This window comes from Scylla paramamosain, chromosome 25, assembly GCF_035594125.1.
Source record: "Scylla paramamosain isolate STU-SP2022 chromosome 25, ASM3559412v1, whole genome shotgun sequence".
NCBI classification, from domain to species: Eukaryota; Metazoa; Arthropoda; class Malacostraca; order Decapoda; family Portunidae; genus Scylla; species Scylla paramamosain.
The window spans coordinates 13,610,602-13,624,662 of record NC_087175.1 but is presented as its reverse complement, the minus strand read 5'-3'; the positions used below and the strand labels follow the sequence as shown (position 1 = coordinate 13,624,662).

General features: G+C 38.0%; 1 protein-coding gene across 1 annotated transcript in view; it reads right to left on the bottom strand.

The window, feature by feature from the left end:
* LOC135113220 (uncharacterized) overlaps window positions 1–14,061 on the bottom strand; it is a 633,180-nt gene that overhangs the window by 168,568 nt on the left and 450,551 nt on the right. The window contains exons 43-46 of the mRNA XM_064028389.1: window positions 13,404–13,546; window positions 10,559–10,694; window positions 10,123–10,249; window positions 9,849–9,990 (exon numbers count right to left, since the gene is read on the bottom strand). Of these exons, the coding sequence (XP_063884459.1) occupies window positions 9,849–9,990; window positions 10,123–10,249; window positions 10,559–10,694; window positions 13,404–13,546 (548 nt within the window). The remainder of the gene's footprint in view (window positions 1–9,848; window positions 9,991–10,122; window positions 10,250–10,558; window positions 10,695–13,403; window positions 13,547–14,061) is intronic.

Sequence of the window (14,061 nt, the reverse complement as noted above, 5' to 3'; positions counted from 1 at the left end):
AGAAGGAGAGTGACCACTGAAGGTAAAATTTAGGGCACAAACAACAGCCATGGAAGTGATATTGAATGCGTAGAAACTGGACAAAACAGAGCAATATAGAAAAGTTTGGATAAAGAGGGACATGAATGAGGAGGAGAGACTCAAGATAAGCAATCTAATAAAAGAAGCAAAGGCAAAAAACAAGAACAGAGGAAGAGAAAAAAAAGTTCTATTGGAAGGTAAAAGACGAGAGGCTCAGGAAGTGGTATCTGACAAAAAAAGAATAGAAAATGTAAATAATATATGAAAAAATAAAAAAATGGGCAGTGGCATATACAAATATAAATGGTTTAATATCAACATTGCGAGAATTGAATAATTATATTGAGATAAAGCAGCCCGACATCATGGGTATTACTGAAGTTAAAGTAAATGAGACAACAGAAAATATGAGAATTGGTAATAGTAATTATAATATGTGGGTAAAACATAGAAATAATAGGAAAGGGGGAGGAGTCATGTTGCTTACAAAGAAGAGTATAACAGTGGAAGAGGTTGAAATAGGAGAAGGAATGGAAGAAGTAATTAGAATTCAAACAAAAAGGAAAAGAGAAGGAAGAATAGATTTTGCAGTGGCTTACGTAACCCAAAGACAAATGCATAGACACAAGAAGATTATAAATTATTGTTAAGAGATACAAGTAACTGTTTGGAGAGAATACTGGCAGAGAGTAACAATATAACACTTATGGATGACTTTAATTGCAAGGAGGTGTGCTGAGAAGAGTGGACCATGGACGAGGGAGAAGAGTCATGGGGATATATGCTTCTAAATTTAATAATGACAAATACTATGACCCAATGGATTGGAGAAAATACAAGATTTGGGGGTAATGAAGAGGCATCAAGGCTAGACTTGGTGTTTTTAAAGGAAATGGACATCATTGAAGGAATAAATTATCAGTGTCCACTAGATAAAAGTGACCATCTGTTAATTGAATTCATTATAAGCAGTGGTCCAACAGAAAATAGGAATGAAATTTACTAGAATGGGAGATATAATTACAGGAAAGCAGATTTTATCGGGTTGAGGGAATATTTTGCAGAGGCTAAATGGAAACAACTGTTCATGGCAAGCAGTACACAGGAAAAGTGGGACATATTCATGGAAATTCATAACGAAGGGGTCAGTAGATATGTACCGAAGATCAAAACAAAGGAAGTGAAAAGGAAAAAAGACTGGTTTAATACAAGATGTATAACAGCAAAAAAAGAAAAGGAAGCAGCATGGAATAGATGGAGAAAAAAAGGAGGAAGTGAGAAATGGGAAGATTTCAAGAAGACAAGAAATGAATATATTAGAACCCTGAGAGATGAAGGAAGGAATTATGAGAAAGATATAGTTAAAAAATGCAAAGATGAGCCAGTTATTCTTCAGATATGTGAATGGGAAGATGAAAAACAGGCAAACAATAGATAAATTAACAAAAGATGACATTACATACGAAGATACACAGTTACAAGCGGAATTAATGAACAAGTGCTTCCAGTCAGTATTTACCAAAGAAAACAAATTTAAAGGAGAAAGAGCATGGCATAGAGACAATATGATGAGAGAGATACAGGTGGACATAAGTGAAACTAGGAAGATTATGAAAGATTTGGATGTAAGTAAGGCTCAGGGACCAGATGGAGTGTCCAACTGGATACTTAAGGAATGTTGTGAACATCTGGCAAAAGGTATAGACAATACCATAGTATATTCTTTTAAGGAAGAAAAAATTCCTCTAGACTGGAAGAGAGTCAATATTGTGCCCATTTTTATACGAGGTAATAAAGAAGATTCATTGATTTACAGACCAGTGTCCCTAACAAGTGTGGTAGCAAAAATAGCAGAAAGAATAGTTAAAAACAGATAGATGGAATATTTAGAAGAAACACATACACTGGCTGACAGACAATTTGGTTTCAGAAGTGGAAGATCTTGTGTTACGAATTTAGTGAGCTTTTATAGCAGAGCAATTGATATAATTCAAGAGAGAGAGGGTTGGGCAGACTGTGTTTATTTAGACCTAAAAACCATTTGATATGGTACCACACCAGAGACTGCTATGGAAAATTCAAAATATAGGGGGTTTGCAAGGAAACATACTAAATTGGATTACAGACTTCTTAAGGGATAGAGAAATGAGAACAGTAATAAAGGGAGAAAAATCAGAATGGTGTAGAGTTACAAGTGGAGTACCACAGGGGACAGTCTTAGCCCCCGTAATGATTCTGGTGTATGTCAACGATATGGTGGATGAGGTTGACAGTTATATAAGTCTGTTTGCAGACAATGCAAAATTGTTGAAAAGAGTGGAAAACAACATGGATTGTGAAATATCACAGAAAGATTTGAATAAGATATATATATGGAGTAAGAAATGGGAAATGGAATTCAATGCAAAAAATGCAAGGTGATGGAATTAGGAAAAAGCAAAAGAAGATTGACAAGTTCCTACACCATGGGAGAAGTGGAAATTAAGAAAATCAAAGAAGAAAAAGACTTGGGAATTACAATCAGTGATAACTTATTACCAGAAAAACATGTAAACAAAATAGTTGGGGAAACCTATGAGTTACTTACTAAGAAAGATGAAAGGGGCATTTGCTTACATGGATGAAAAGATGATGAAAAAGTTGATGGAATATGTGATTCAACCAAAACTGGAATATCCCACAATTGTTTGGTCATCCCATAATAAAAAAGAAATAAGAAAAATAGAAAGGATCCAAAGAGCTGCAACTAAATTGGTACCAAGTTTGAGAGATTTAACCAATGAAGAAAGATTAAGGAGATTGAAGCTTCCATCATTACAAGAGAGAAGAGAAAGAGGAGACCTGATTGCTATATACAGAGCTTTAAGGGGTAAGGATCAAGTTGACAAAGAAGACTTCTTTGTGTGGGACTCAAGAGATACAAGAGGACATGGAGTGAAATTGAAGAAAACAGCAAGTAGAAGAGACATCAAGAAATATGGTTTCCCAAATAGAAACATTGAAATATGGAACAACTTAGATGAAATAGCGGTACAAGCAAAAAATATTCATGAATTTAAAGTTAAGCTGGATGCTTATAGATATGGAGACAGGACAGCACGAGCACAGCTCTTTCCCTGTAAAACACAACTAGGTAAATACACACACACACACAGAGAGAGAGAGAGAGACAACTAGGTAAATACACACACACACACAGAGAGAGAGAGAGAGAGAGAGAGAGAGAGAGAGAGAGAGAGAGAGAGAGAGAGAGAGAGAGAGAGAGAGAGAGAGAGAGAGAGAGAGAGAGAGAGAGAGAGAGAGAGAGAGAGAGAGAGAGAAATGAAAGGAGGGAGGGAGGGAGGGTGGGTGGGTGGGTGGGTGAGACGGAAGGAAGGAGGGAAGGGGGGGAAGTCAGGGAAGGGAGAAAGGGAATAGGGAGGAAAGGATGAAAGGGAGAGGAGGGCACAGGAGAGAGAGAGAGAGAGAGAGAGAGAGAGAGAGAGAGAGAGAGAGAGAGAGAGAGAGAGAGAGAGAGAGAGAGAGAGAGAGAGAGAGAGAGAGAGAGAGAGAGAGAGATGAAAGGAGGGAGGGAGGGAGGGTGGGTGGGTGAGATGGAAGGAAGGAGGGAAGGGGGGAAGTCAGGGAAGGGAGAAAGGGAATAAGGAGGAAAGGATGAAAGGGAGAGGACGGCACAGAAGAGAGAGAGAGAGAGAGAGAGAGAGAGAGAGAGAGAGAGAGAGAGAGAGAGAGAGAGAGAGAGAGAGAGAGAGAGAAAACACACACACACACACACACACACACACACACACACACACACACACACACACACACACACACACACACAGTTTTAGATGATGGCATCATAGAGGTCATAGGCATAACAATCAGGACCAGTGGGAGAGAAAGGAGGAGGATCATATTAACATATGTGCCACCAAAGACATGGAGGCTGAAGGAGCACACGGAGCAAAAGGAAGTGTTGAAGTGCCAAGACAACATGATAAGGAAAGACAGTTAAATACTACTAGTGGGAGACTTTAACTGCAAACATGTAAGATGGGAGGAGATGGAAGTAAATGGAAATGCTGGACCATGAAGTGAAGGGAGTCAGTAATGATGAATGCAATGGACCAATGGGTGGAGGAATTTACAAGATACAGAGGAGAGGAGGAACCATCTATGCTAGACCTGGTATTCACAAAAAAACCGGAGCCCCATCCAACCATTAAATACTTAAGCCCAATGGGAAAAAGTAACCATGTGGTGTTAAAAGTGGTACTGCAAGATTGGAAGGTTCTACCATGTAAGGAGAATTATAAAAATGGGAGACTAAATCATGCAAAGACAAATTTTACAGAGTTAAGAAAATTTTTGGGGAGTATTAATTGGAAGGGACTTATGGAAGGCAAGACAGTGCAAGAGAAATATGAAACATTCCTGAAAAAAGTATATTGAGGGTGTGCAGAAATATGTACCTGTATATAAAGTAAGGAGGAGCAAACATATTTGGTATAATGACAGATGTGCAGAAGCTAAGAAGATAAAGGATATAGCTTGGAAGACACTGAAAAAACAAAGAAAAAAAAATAACAGAGCAGTACAAGGAGGTAAGGAATGAGTATGTTAGAATAAGAAGAGAGGAGGAGAAACAATTTGAAAAGGATGTGGTAAAGAAATGTGAAGAAGAGCCCAAGCTTTTTTACAGATATATCAATGGAAAGATGACAAGCAGAGAGACAAGATAGTAAAGGAAGGAAGGATATATCAAACAGTGGAAGAGATGAGTGAAATTATGAATGAGAGTTTCAGTTCTGTGTTCAATGTGGAAGCAGGTTTTACAGAACTAAACAAGGAGGTGAGGCAGGGGAGGTTACAGGAAGTCTTGATGCAAAAATATGAAATTGGCAAATTGTTAGAGAAGTTGGATGTCAGGAAAGCAATGGGACCTGATGGAGTGTCAGGTTGGACACTAATGGAATGTAGAGAACAAGTGGTGGAGCCAATTTGGGATGTGACTAACAGCTCACTGATAGAGGGAAGAGTACCAAGAGAATGGAAGAGAGCAAATATAGTGCACAAAGGAGGAAAGAGGACTGAGCCACTAAATTATAGACCAGTGTCGCTAACTAGTGCTGTGGGCAAGATCTATGAAATAGTGATCAAGAAGTGGGTGAAACATTTGGAAGAGAACAAAGTTATAACAAATAGTCAATTTGGTTTCAGAAAAGGGAGGTCATGTGTGACAAATTTACTAAGTTTCTATATGAGAGTAACAGAGGAAGTACAAAACAGATATGGGTGGGTAGATGCAGTGTACTTGGACATCAAAAAAAGCTTTTGATAAAGTTCTGCACAAAAGACTATTGTAGAAGATGAAACATATAGGAGGACTGAGAGGGACAATGCTAAAATGGATGAGATACTACTTAAAAGATAGAAAAATGAGAACAGTGATCAGAGACACCTGTTCAAGTTGGAGTAATGTAACAAGTGGAGTACCACAGGGGTCAGTGTTAGCACGTATTATGTTCCAAGTATACATCAATGATATGCAGGAGGGTTGCAGTTATATTAATCTGTTTGCTGATAATGCAAAACTGTTAAGAGTAATAAAGAGCCATGTTGACTGTACAGAGTTGCAAAGAGATATTGACAAGATTTATGGGTGGAGCAAGAAGTGGAAATTGAAATTCAATGCTAAGAAATGCGATGTGATGGAATTGAGAAAGAGTAAAAGAAGACCTTTATGGAACTATAAAATGGATGAGGAAGTAATAATGAGGAGCAAGGAGGAAAAAGACCTAGGAGTGGTTTTTCAAGATACCCTGACCCCAGAACGGCATATGAATAAGATATTTGGCTCAACGTAAAGGATGTTAACATATATTAGGGTGGCATGGTACATGGAAAAAGACTATGATGAAAAAATTATAGCCACTATGCTACATCCCAGACTGGAATATGCAGCAGTAGTGTGGTCTCCACACATGAAGAAAGACATAAAGAAGTTGGAAAGAATTCAGAGGGCAGCTACAAGAATGGTACCAGAGCTAAAAGACCTAATGTATGAAGAGAGGTTGAAGGAAATGGGACTGCCAACTTTGCAAGTTAGAAGAGAAAGAGGAGATCTAATAATGATATATAAAATAGTTAACTGCACTGAGAAGATAGATAAGCAGGATCTGGTGTTGCTGAAAGAAGGTGAAGCTGGAGGGATGAGAGGACACTCAAAGATCAGGAAGAGTCAGTGTTTAAGGGACATCAAGAAGTACAGTTTTTTACATAGAATTGTGGATATCTGAAATGGTCTAAATGAGGAGGTTGTTGCAGCACAAACATGCAGAAATTTAAGGAAATGCTGGGTAAATATAGATATGGAGACAGGACACTATGAGCCCTGCTCGAACCCTGTACTATACAACTAGGTAAACACAGTTTTTAGATGTGATGGTAATACTGCACAGCCACAGTGCTGCATCATATCAGATGTGAGGACAAAATACACACACTTTTAGGGACCTTATTGAAACTTTTGCTGTTGGCTTAGACATATCAAAACCTTTTGAGAGTCTGGCACAAAGCTTTGATATCTAAACTATCCTCCTACAGCTTCTATCCTTCTCTCTGTAACTCCATCTTAAGTTTCCTCTTTGACCATTATGATGTGGTAGAGTCACTGTTCTCTTAAGTCTATTAACAATGGTGTCTGTCCTGTCACCCACTCTCTAACTATTATTCATCAATGATCTTCTAAACCAGGCTTCTTGTTCCATCAACTCCTATGCTGATGATGCCACCCACATCTTTCCATACACGTTCAACCCTTCAGAAAGTAGAGCTCATGCAGGGAAGCCACAGAATACCTGACTTCTGAGCTCTCTAAAATTTCTGATAGGGATAGAGCAAATTTATTAATGTTCAATGCCTCAAAAATTTAATTCCTCCATTTATCAACTTGACACAATCTTCCAGATATATATACCCCCTTTCTTCAGTGATACTCAACTGTCCCTCTCTTCTACACTGAACATCCTCAGTCTGTCCTTTGCTTCTGATCTAAACTGGAAACCTCACATCTCATATCCAGCTAAAGCAGCTTCTATGAAGTTAAGAACTTAAGAACATAAGAAATAAGGGAAGCTGCAAGAAGCCATCAGGCCTACACGTGGCAGTCCCTATATGAAATATACCAACCTATTTCCACCTATCATCCCCATCCATGAATCCTTCTAATCTTCTCTTAAAGCTCCATAATGTCTTATCACTAAGAATTTGATTACTGAGTCCATTCCATTCATCTACCACTTTATTTGATAACCAATTTCTTCCTATCTCTTTCTTAAAACTAAATTTTTCAAGCTTGAACCCATTATTTCTTGTTCTGTCCTGGTTGCTGATCCTAGGAATTTTGCTTACATCCCCCTTGTTATAACCCTTATACCACTTAAAGACTTCTATCAGGTCCCCTCTCTCTAAACAATGTAAATTTCAATCTCACCTCGTAAGGAATACTCTTCATCTCCTGTATCCTTTTAATCATTCTCCTTTTGTACTGATTCTAATAGATCTATATCCTTCCTGTAATGTGGGGACCAGAACTGCACAGCATAGGGTTGGAGAAGTGAAGGAGTTAGTGACAGAGGAAGTCAAAAGTTGGAAGGAAGAGAGGGAACAACAAAAGGTGAATACAGAGGAACACAATAAGGATATGGAAAAGCAAGTGATTAAAATACTAAAGGAAAAAATAATCTTGTGAGAGACAAAAGTACAAAGAAAGATGTGTGTGGTGGTATTTGGGGTCAAGAAGAACCAACACATGAAAATAGCTAGAGAAAGAAGAGGCAAAAGAGCTAAGAAAATTATTGCAGAAATGGCAAGGGGAAGGAGAGGAGACAGTTGATCAAACTTTAGAGGTTTACAGGATTGGAAAGTACAATGAAAATGGAACAAGACCAATGAAAATAAGATTCATGTCATAAACAGCAGCAGAACATGTGTTACGAAGAACAGGAAAATTAGCAAAAGTAGAAGGAATGAGGGGAATATAGATAAAAAGAGACATGAATGAAGAGAGAAATAAACTGAAAGAGTTGAGAGTAGAGGCCCAGCCAAAGAAATGAGGAGAGAGCAAAGGAACAAGCGAGGAGATTCATTTGAAACTTCTGGACATTAAAGTTAGGAAATGGTGGCATAAAGATGCCATGCAAGATCACAAAGCAGAAGCTTAAAAATTATGTATACAAATATAGATGATTTGGTGTCAAGCCTATTAGAACTTAAAGACTACCTAAAGAACAACAAACCAGACATGCTATGTTTAACAGAAACCAAACTAAAAGAGGAAACAAAGTTGAGATTTGCCAAGGAAGGATATAGCAGATAGAGGAGAGACAGAAAAGGAAAAGGAGGAGGAGTGATGATACTGGTAAAAGAGGATATTGTTGTTGAGGAAGTGGATATGGTGATGGAATGGCAGAAACCTTGAGTGCTGTGATTTAAGATGAAAGGAAGTGAAAAAAGGGAAGTTAATGTGATGTACATACCACCAAAAATTAATTCATGGGAGACCAATAGATAAACAATTATGCAACTGGAAACAAAAATCAGCATAGAGGAAATGATAAGGAAAAGTAACAAAGTGCTCTTAGTAGGTGACTTCAACACTAAAGGAATTAACTGGAAGGAGATGGAATTGAAAGAAAATGTTGGGTCATGCAGCAAAGAACTTATGCATACCATGATGGTGAATACAATGAGACAGTGGATGAACGAACCTACAAGAAGCAGAGAAGAACTATCACAGTTGAACTAAGTGTTTACAAAAACCCCAGGAAATAGACCAAGTATACATTATCTGAGTCCAATGGGGAGAAGTGATCATGTGACAATAGAAATAGTACTACAGGAGGAAATAGTGTTGCATAGGAATAAACAATTTAGAAATGGGAGACAGAACTATGCTAAAGCAAACTTTGCAGAGCTTAATAAATTTTATGGAAAAATTAACTGGAAAGAGGTATTTGAAGGCAAAGTAGTGCAAGAAAATACAAGATTTTTTACCAAGTATAGTTGTATCTAGTTGTATTTATCTAGTTGTATTGTGCAGGGCATGAGCCAAAGCTCATCCTGTCCTGTCTCCATATCCATATTTATCCAGTTTATCTTTAAACATGTGTTTAAAGATGTGTGTGAAGAGGTGCCACAAGCACCTCTTCCTTTGAATCATTCCAGATGAAAGGATAATATTGCAATGACTTAAGACAGTGGAAGGTCTTTGAATTGGCTGGCAAGTCAGTGTTCTCTGATCTCAAGTTACTTCAGAGGGGAGCTAGAATAGGGAAGGCTAGGTAAATTATGTTGCTTAAACTTAAATAGCCTAACATAACATCACCTAATCGAACTTTACCAGCAGCAAAAGCCACTGAAACTGTATATATTCATGTGATCCGTCATCTGCATATGATTGGTGTTGTTATAGTAATCCTTTAGCCCTACTGTTAGAGTAATCCCATTAATTTTGAAATGAGGGATAAAATCATTTTTATGCTCTGAATCAGTCTGAAATAAGCATAAGCATGAAGAAAATACATATCCTGGTAGAAAGACTTTAGCCAAAGCTCTGTTCTTGTAATGATATACATTCTCAACTATTCAGTTCCAGTTGGCTAGATGCACCATTACACAATTCAATTACTGCACTTCCTTCCTCCATCACTTTTTAGTTTTCCAGATATAAGTCCTGTTCTAATTTCCATTATACTCTGTCCTTCCCTTCTTGCTTTTCTCCTGCTATTAAGTCCTACTTCTACATATCTTTCTTCCCTGCTTGGATAATCTTCACATACTCAACAGGCTCAATGACTCTCTTGAGTGGTGTACTGGATCTGCTGTTATCATCATTGCCCTCCTCATTGCTGGCATTCCTGTTGTCTTTCAAGTCATTTGTTCTTTGTAGCTGTTGATTTTCACTCTTTTCCTTCACTTTGCCTGTCAATACAACACTCATATTTAGATCTAAATTATTATTAAATATACACAACAGCCTTGTGTCTGCATGAGCATGTATCATGTAGTATCACCTTACTCATTTTTTCAGCTACACATATGAATTCCACTCACTCATCTCCATTACAGCCACTTCAATGCGGTTCTTTCTAAGCTTCCTTGGCCGAGCCTTCCGGAATATGAAAATGATGACAAGTGATGGTACGAAGACAATGATGTTGCTCAATAGACCCACTCCAAGCTGTGGAGAAGATACACTTGAATAAACAACAAATACTTCACACTCCCAAAGAAAGCTTAAGATAGTCCAGGAGAGAGAGAGAGAGAGAGAGAGAGAGAGAGAGAGAGAGAGAGAGAGAGAGAGAGAGAGAGAGAGAGAGAGAGAGAGAGAGAGAGAGAGAGAGAGAGAGAGAGAGAGAGATAAGAAAGAAACCTATATTAATTATACAATGTGTCTGCTTTAAAAATATGTTCCCTTAGTGCATATGTATATCAGTAAAAAATTCCTTGCCTGCAAATAAAACAACTATCTGTTAAGGACTGGCCGCACCTGTTCAATGCTGAGGCTGAAAGGTCCCAGTGACAAACCGCCCTTACCCGGCTGCTCAGGGACACGTTCATACCACATGGCATTGACTAGCATGAAGAGGAAGAGAGATGAGAAACACGATGCCACTCGCTGACACCTGAAGATGGAGGTAAAGCATGAGGTTAGTCAAGGCTAACTAAAACATACTTCTGTTTTGGTTATTACTTTTAGTTTAGCTGGCTATGTGTCAGCCTCATGTCCTGTCAGGGTTTCAGTTCTCAGTGATGACCTGTCATGAGCAATTTGTCCTATCTTTAGGTCAAGTTCTTGGTGTTTCCATGCTGTTCCAATGGACAGCAAAACATCAGCATGCATGGGTCAAGTTAAGGTGGATTGCTTTTTTACTTGATTGTACAGCTGGGATACCAAGTGATAATACTATGAAAAAAATCCTTTTTCTGATTAGCAGGAGGAAAACTGTAACATCTATCGATGAACTTGGTATTTACTAACATTCCCCATCCTCTATACTACTGGTCACTATTTACTTTAGTGAATCACTCCATTTCACTTGCTTTTATGTATTTCTCTTAGTTTTTTGGTTGCTTTCATCTTTTTTTGTATGATGAAACCCACCACAAAATGGTCTTTACCCATTTTCAGTCAATGGTCTTTACCCATTTAAAAAAAAAAAAAAAAAAGTAAATGTAAGGAGAAAAGTGGCTGTTTTTTGCTGAAAATTTTTCTAATAAACTCCATTTGAACCATCAAGAACGTTAAGCTAACCAAATATAACTTATAAACAGAGGAACTTTCTCCGCTTGAAACCCTTGTAGTTTACTAACCTAGCCTAATGTAGCCTAACCCAATCCTACGTGATTATTAACTGTATATCTTACTGAGGAGGAAGAATATCTAAGTTAAGTTCTTGATCATCATCACTCTCCTCCAGCTTGTAAGGCAAGGTGGGTGCACACAGCCTTTGTGGCAGAGAAACAGAGTGAGGCAGGTACAATTTAGGGACTGGGTCATCCACAACCACACCTCTGTGACAGCCACTTTAAAACTAAGCTTTTGTCCCTCAAGAGTCACATAAAATGCAGGAATTCAATCTGATTGGAAACATCACTTGATGTCACAGGCTTCTCTTATTGTAACTAATTGTGCATACTGTAAAGTGAAAAGTATATAGCTAAATCTGATTAATGAATGAAGGTAGACAATATTCCATTGCTTTTTATCCCAGCAATATCCCATTTCTTCATTGCCCTGCCCACTACTCCATTTACTAATATAGATACTGAGTGAAAATAGGTAAAACCCAATTTGTGTCAGGCTTCATCTAGTGCTCTCTTCACAGTGTCTATCTATGGTCAGCTTCTCAACCAGAAGACTCTAACACATGCTCCAGCTGTATCTTCACTAATCACTTTATATCCTCCCTAGATGTCCAAACTATTATAACACTCCTTTCTCCACTCAGTCAGCCATCTCTCTTCCTACACAAGTTTGCCTCCCAACTTCCTCTTCTTAATTTCTCACTCAATTCATGTTGCTCATAGATGTTCCTCAGCTATCTTATCTCCATTAGTGTATCTTCTCTTCTCAGTACCACTCCACTATCATACAAATTTCTCTTTTGCATCAATTCCAAGCAACCTATGACTAAATATTTCATTCCTCTCCTTCCCTTTCCTGCTTCATCCATTATAAATTTTCACTTTATATATGTACCTTCATCCATGGCAACATTCACGTTGGATACTTAAAAGTCCACCTCTTCAAGCAACTTATCATTCAGAACTATATTCACCCTTCAACTGTCTACCATTTCCATACACTTACATGCTTTACTCTCACTCACTCTCAAGTTCCTCCCTCTACACACACTTCTGAATTCCTCTGCCAGCTATCTCAATCCTTACTCTGAATCAGCTAATGGTGAAACACTTTTCTTACAATAGATAATCCAGTCCATTCTTTACCATCAGTACTGATCCATACTTAAAACTTTAACATTCTCACATTCTTCTCCCTTACAATACCATCCATATAAATCTGATCACATGACTAGACAAAATGTCAGTGAACTTCAAGAATGTGTGCCATTTATATATTCACAAATATTATCCATTCATCTCTGTCATACACAGCCACTCTTCTTTGCTTCACAAATCTACCCTATGCATCTGGCAATTACACAAAAGATACTAAACCATCTTGTACTTTAACATTATTTAAGCATTCGCAAATGCTTTCCATTCACCTCTACTGTGCACAACCACTTTTTTTTTACATCACATATTTGTCCCATGAATCTACCACGTACATGAAGTTACAGAACCATCTTATACTTTAACATAATTTTACTTCATTAATAGGTGGGGTCTTGTTGTTAAGACTGCAATTTTGGTAACCACCACTAAGTGCTTTAAGGATTCTTCAAAATGCCATGATAAGGAAATTAATACACTCATACATTATGTCACTGAAAATCTAATTCTGGTATACCACCAGCTGACTATGTGAGTTGTTGAGGTTACTGGGATTAGTGACAGCTCAGCACATGCTATTTTATTAGATGGTCTGAGAGTTGAGAGGAATTCAACGGTACAACTACTAACTAATACAAAACTGGTGTTTCCAGCAATGGTAGGACTGCTGGCTGACTGTGTGGAGTCATAAAAAATCTATTTCAGAGGAGATTATAGCTGAACTCAAAAGTAAGATGCTTTTTTTTCAATCATTAAATGATCACTTTTCAAAGGGTCCTCATACAAAACAGCTTGTGTATCAATTTGATCCCTTAGCTTGTATGTGTACAAAGTTCCCAGCCCCAGTAAAAAAAATACATCCATGATATTACCTAGTGAAGCGAGAGCGATAAGGTCGGAGGAATACAGAGAACCAGAGATGACCATCACTGAGCTCTTTGTTGGATGTGTTTCTGAAGAGGTGCTTGAATGCCTTCCTCTCCTCTGAGCCTGCCACTGATAACAATCGGTCAATCTGGCAAAATATATATGTATATAAATAAATACATAAATAAATAAAAAAAAAATTAAAGCTGGAAGAGAGTAATTCTTATAATTGTGATGTACAGCTAGTGCTGAGCTGAAAGTTAGAATTGGATGGAGGAGGTTGAAGGAATTTTCCTTTATTGGCAATCACAGGAGTCTCTGAGGTACAAAGGGCACTAATGTGTGGCCCGTATGATGAGTGTAGTGCTGCATTGTTGTAAAATCTGGGCAATGGAGGAGGAAGGTGCAGGATAAAATGAATAATGACTGAAGATGTATGTGTATCACATGACTGAATAATAAACCTGGGACTGCAGATGATGAACTGATAGTAATGCATTAGTGTGGTGATGAAAGGTAGACTGATATGGTCTAAGCATGCTGAGAAGTTGGTGGGTAGTGACTGGGTGAAAATAGGTCAGAATATAGTTACCAGAGCAGAGGTATATCCTAAAAAAAAATTGAATGAAGTGGTCCGAAAGAACCTCAGGGATGTGCATGTGT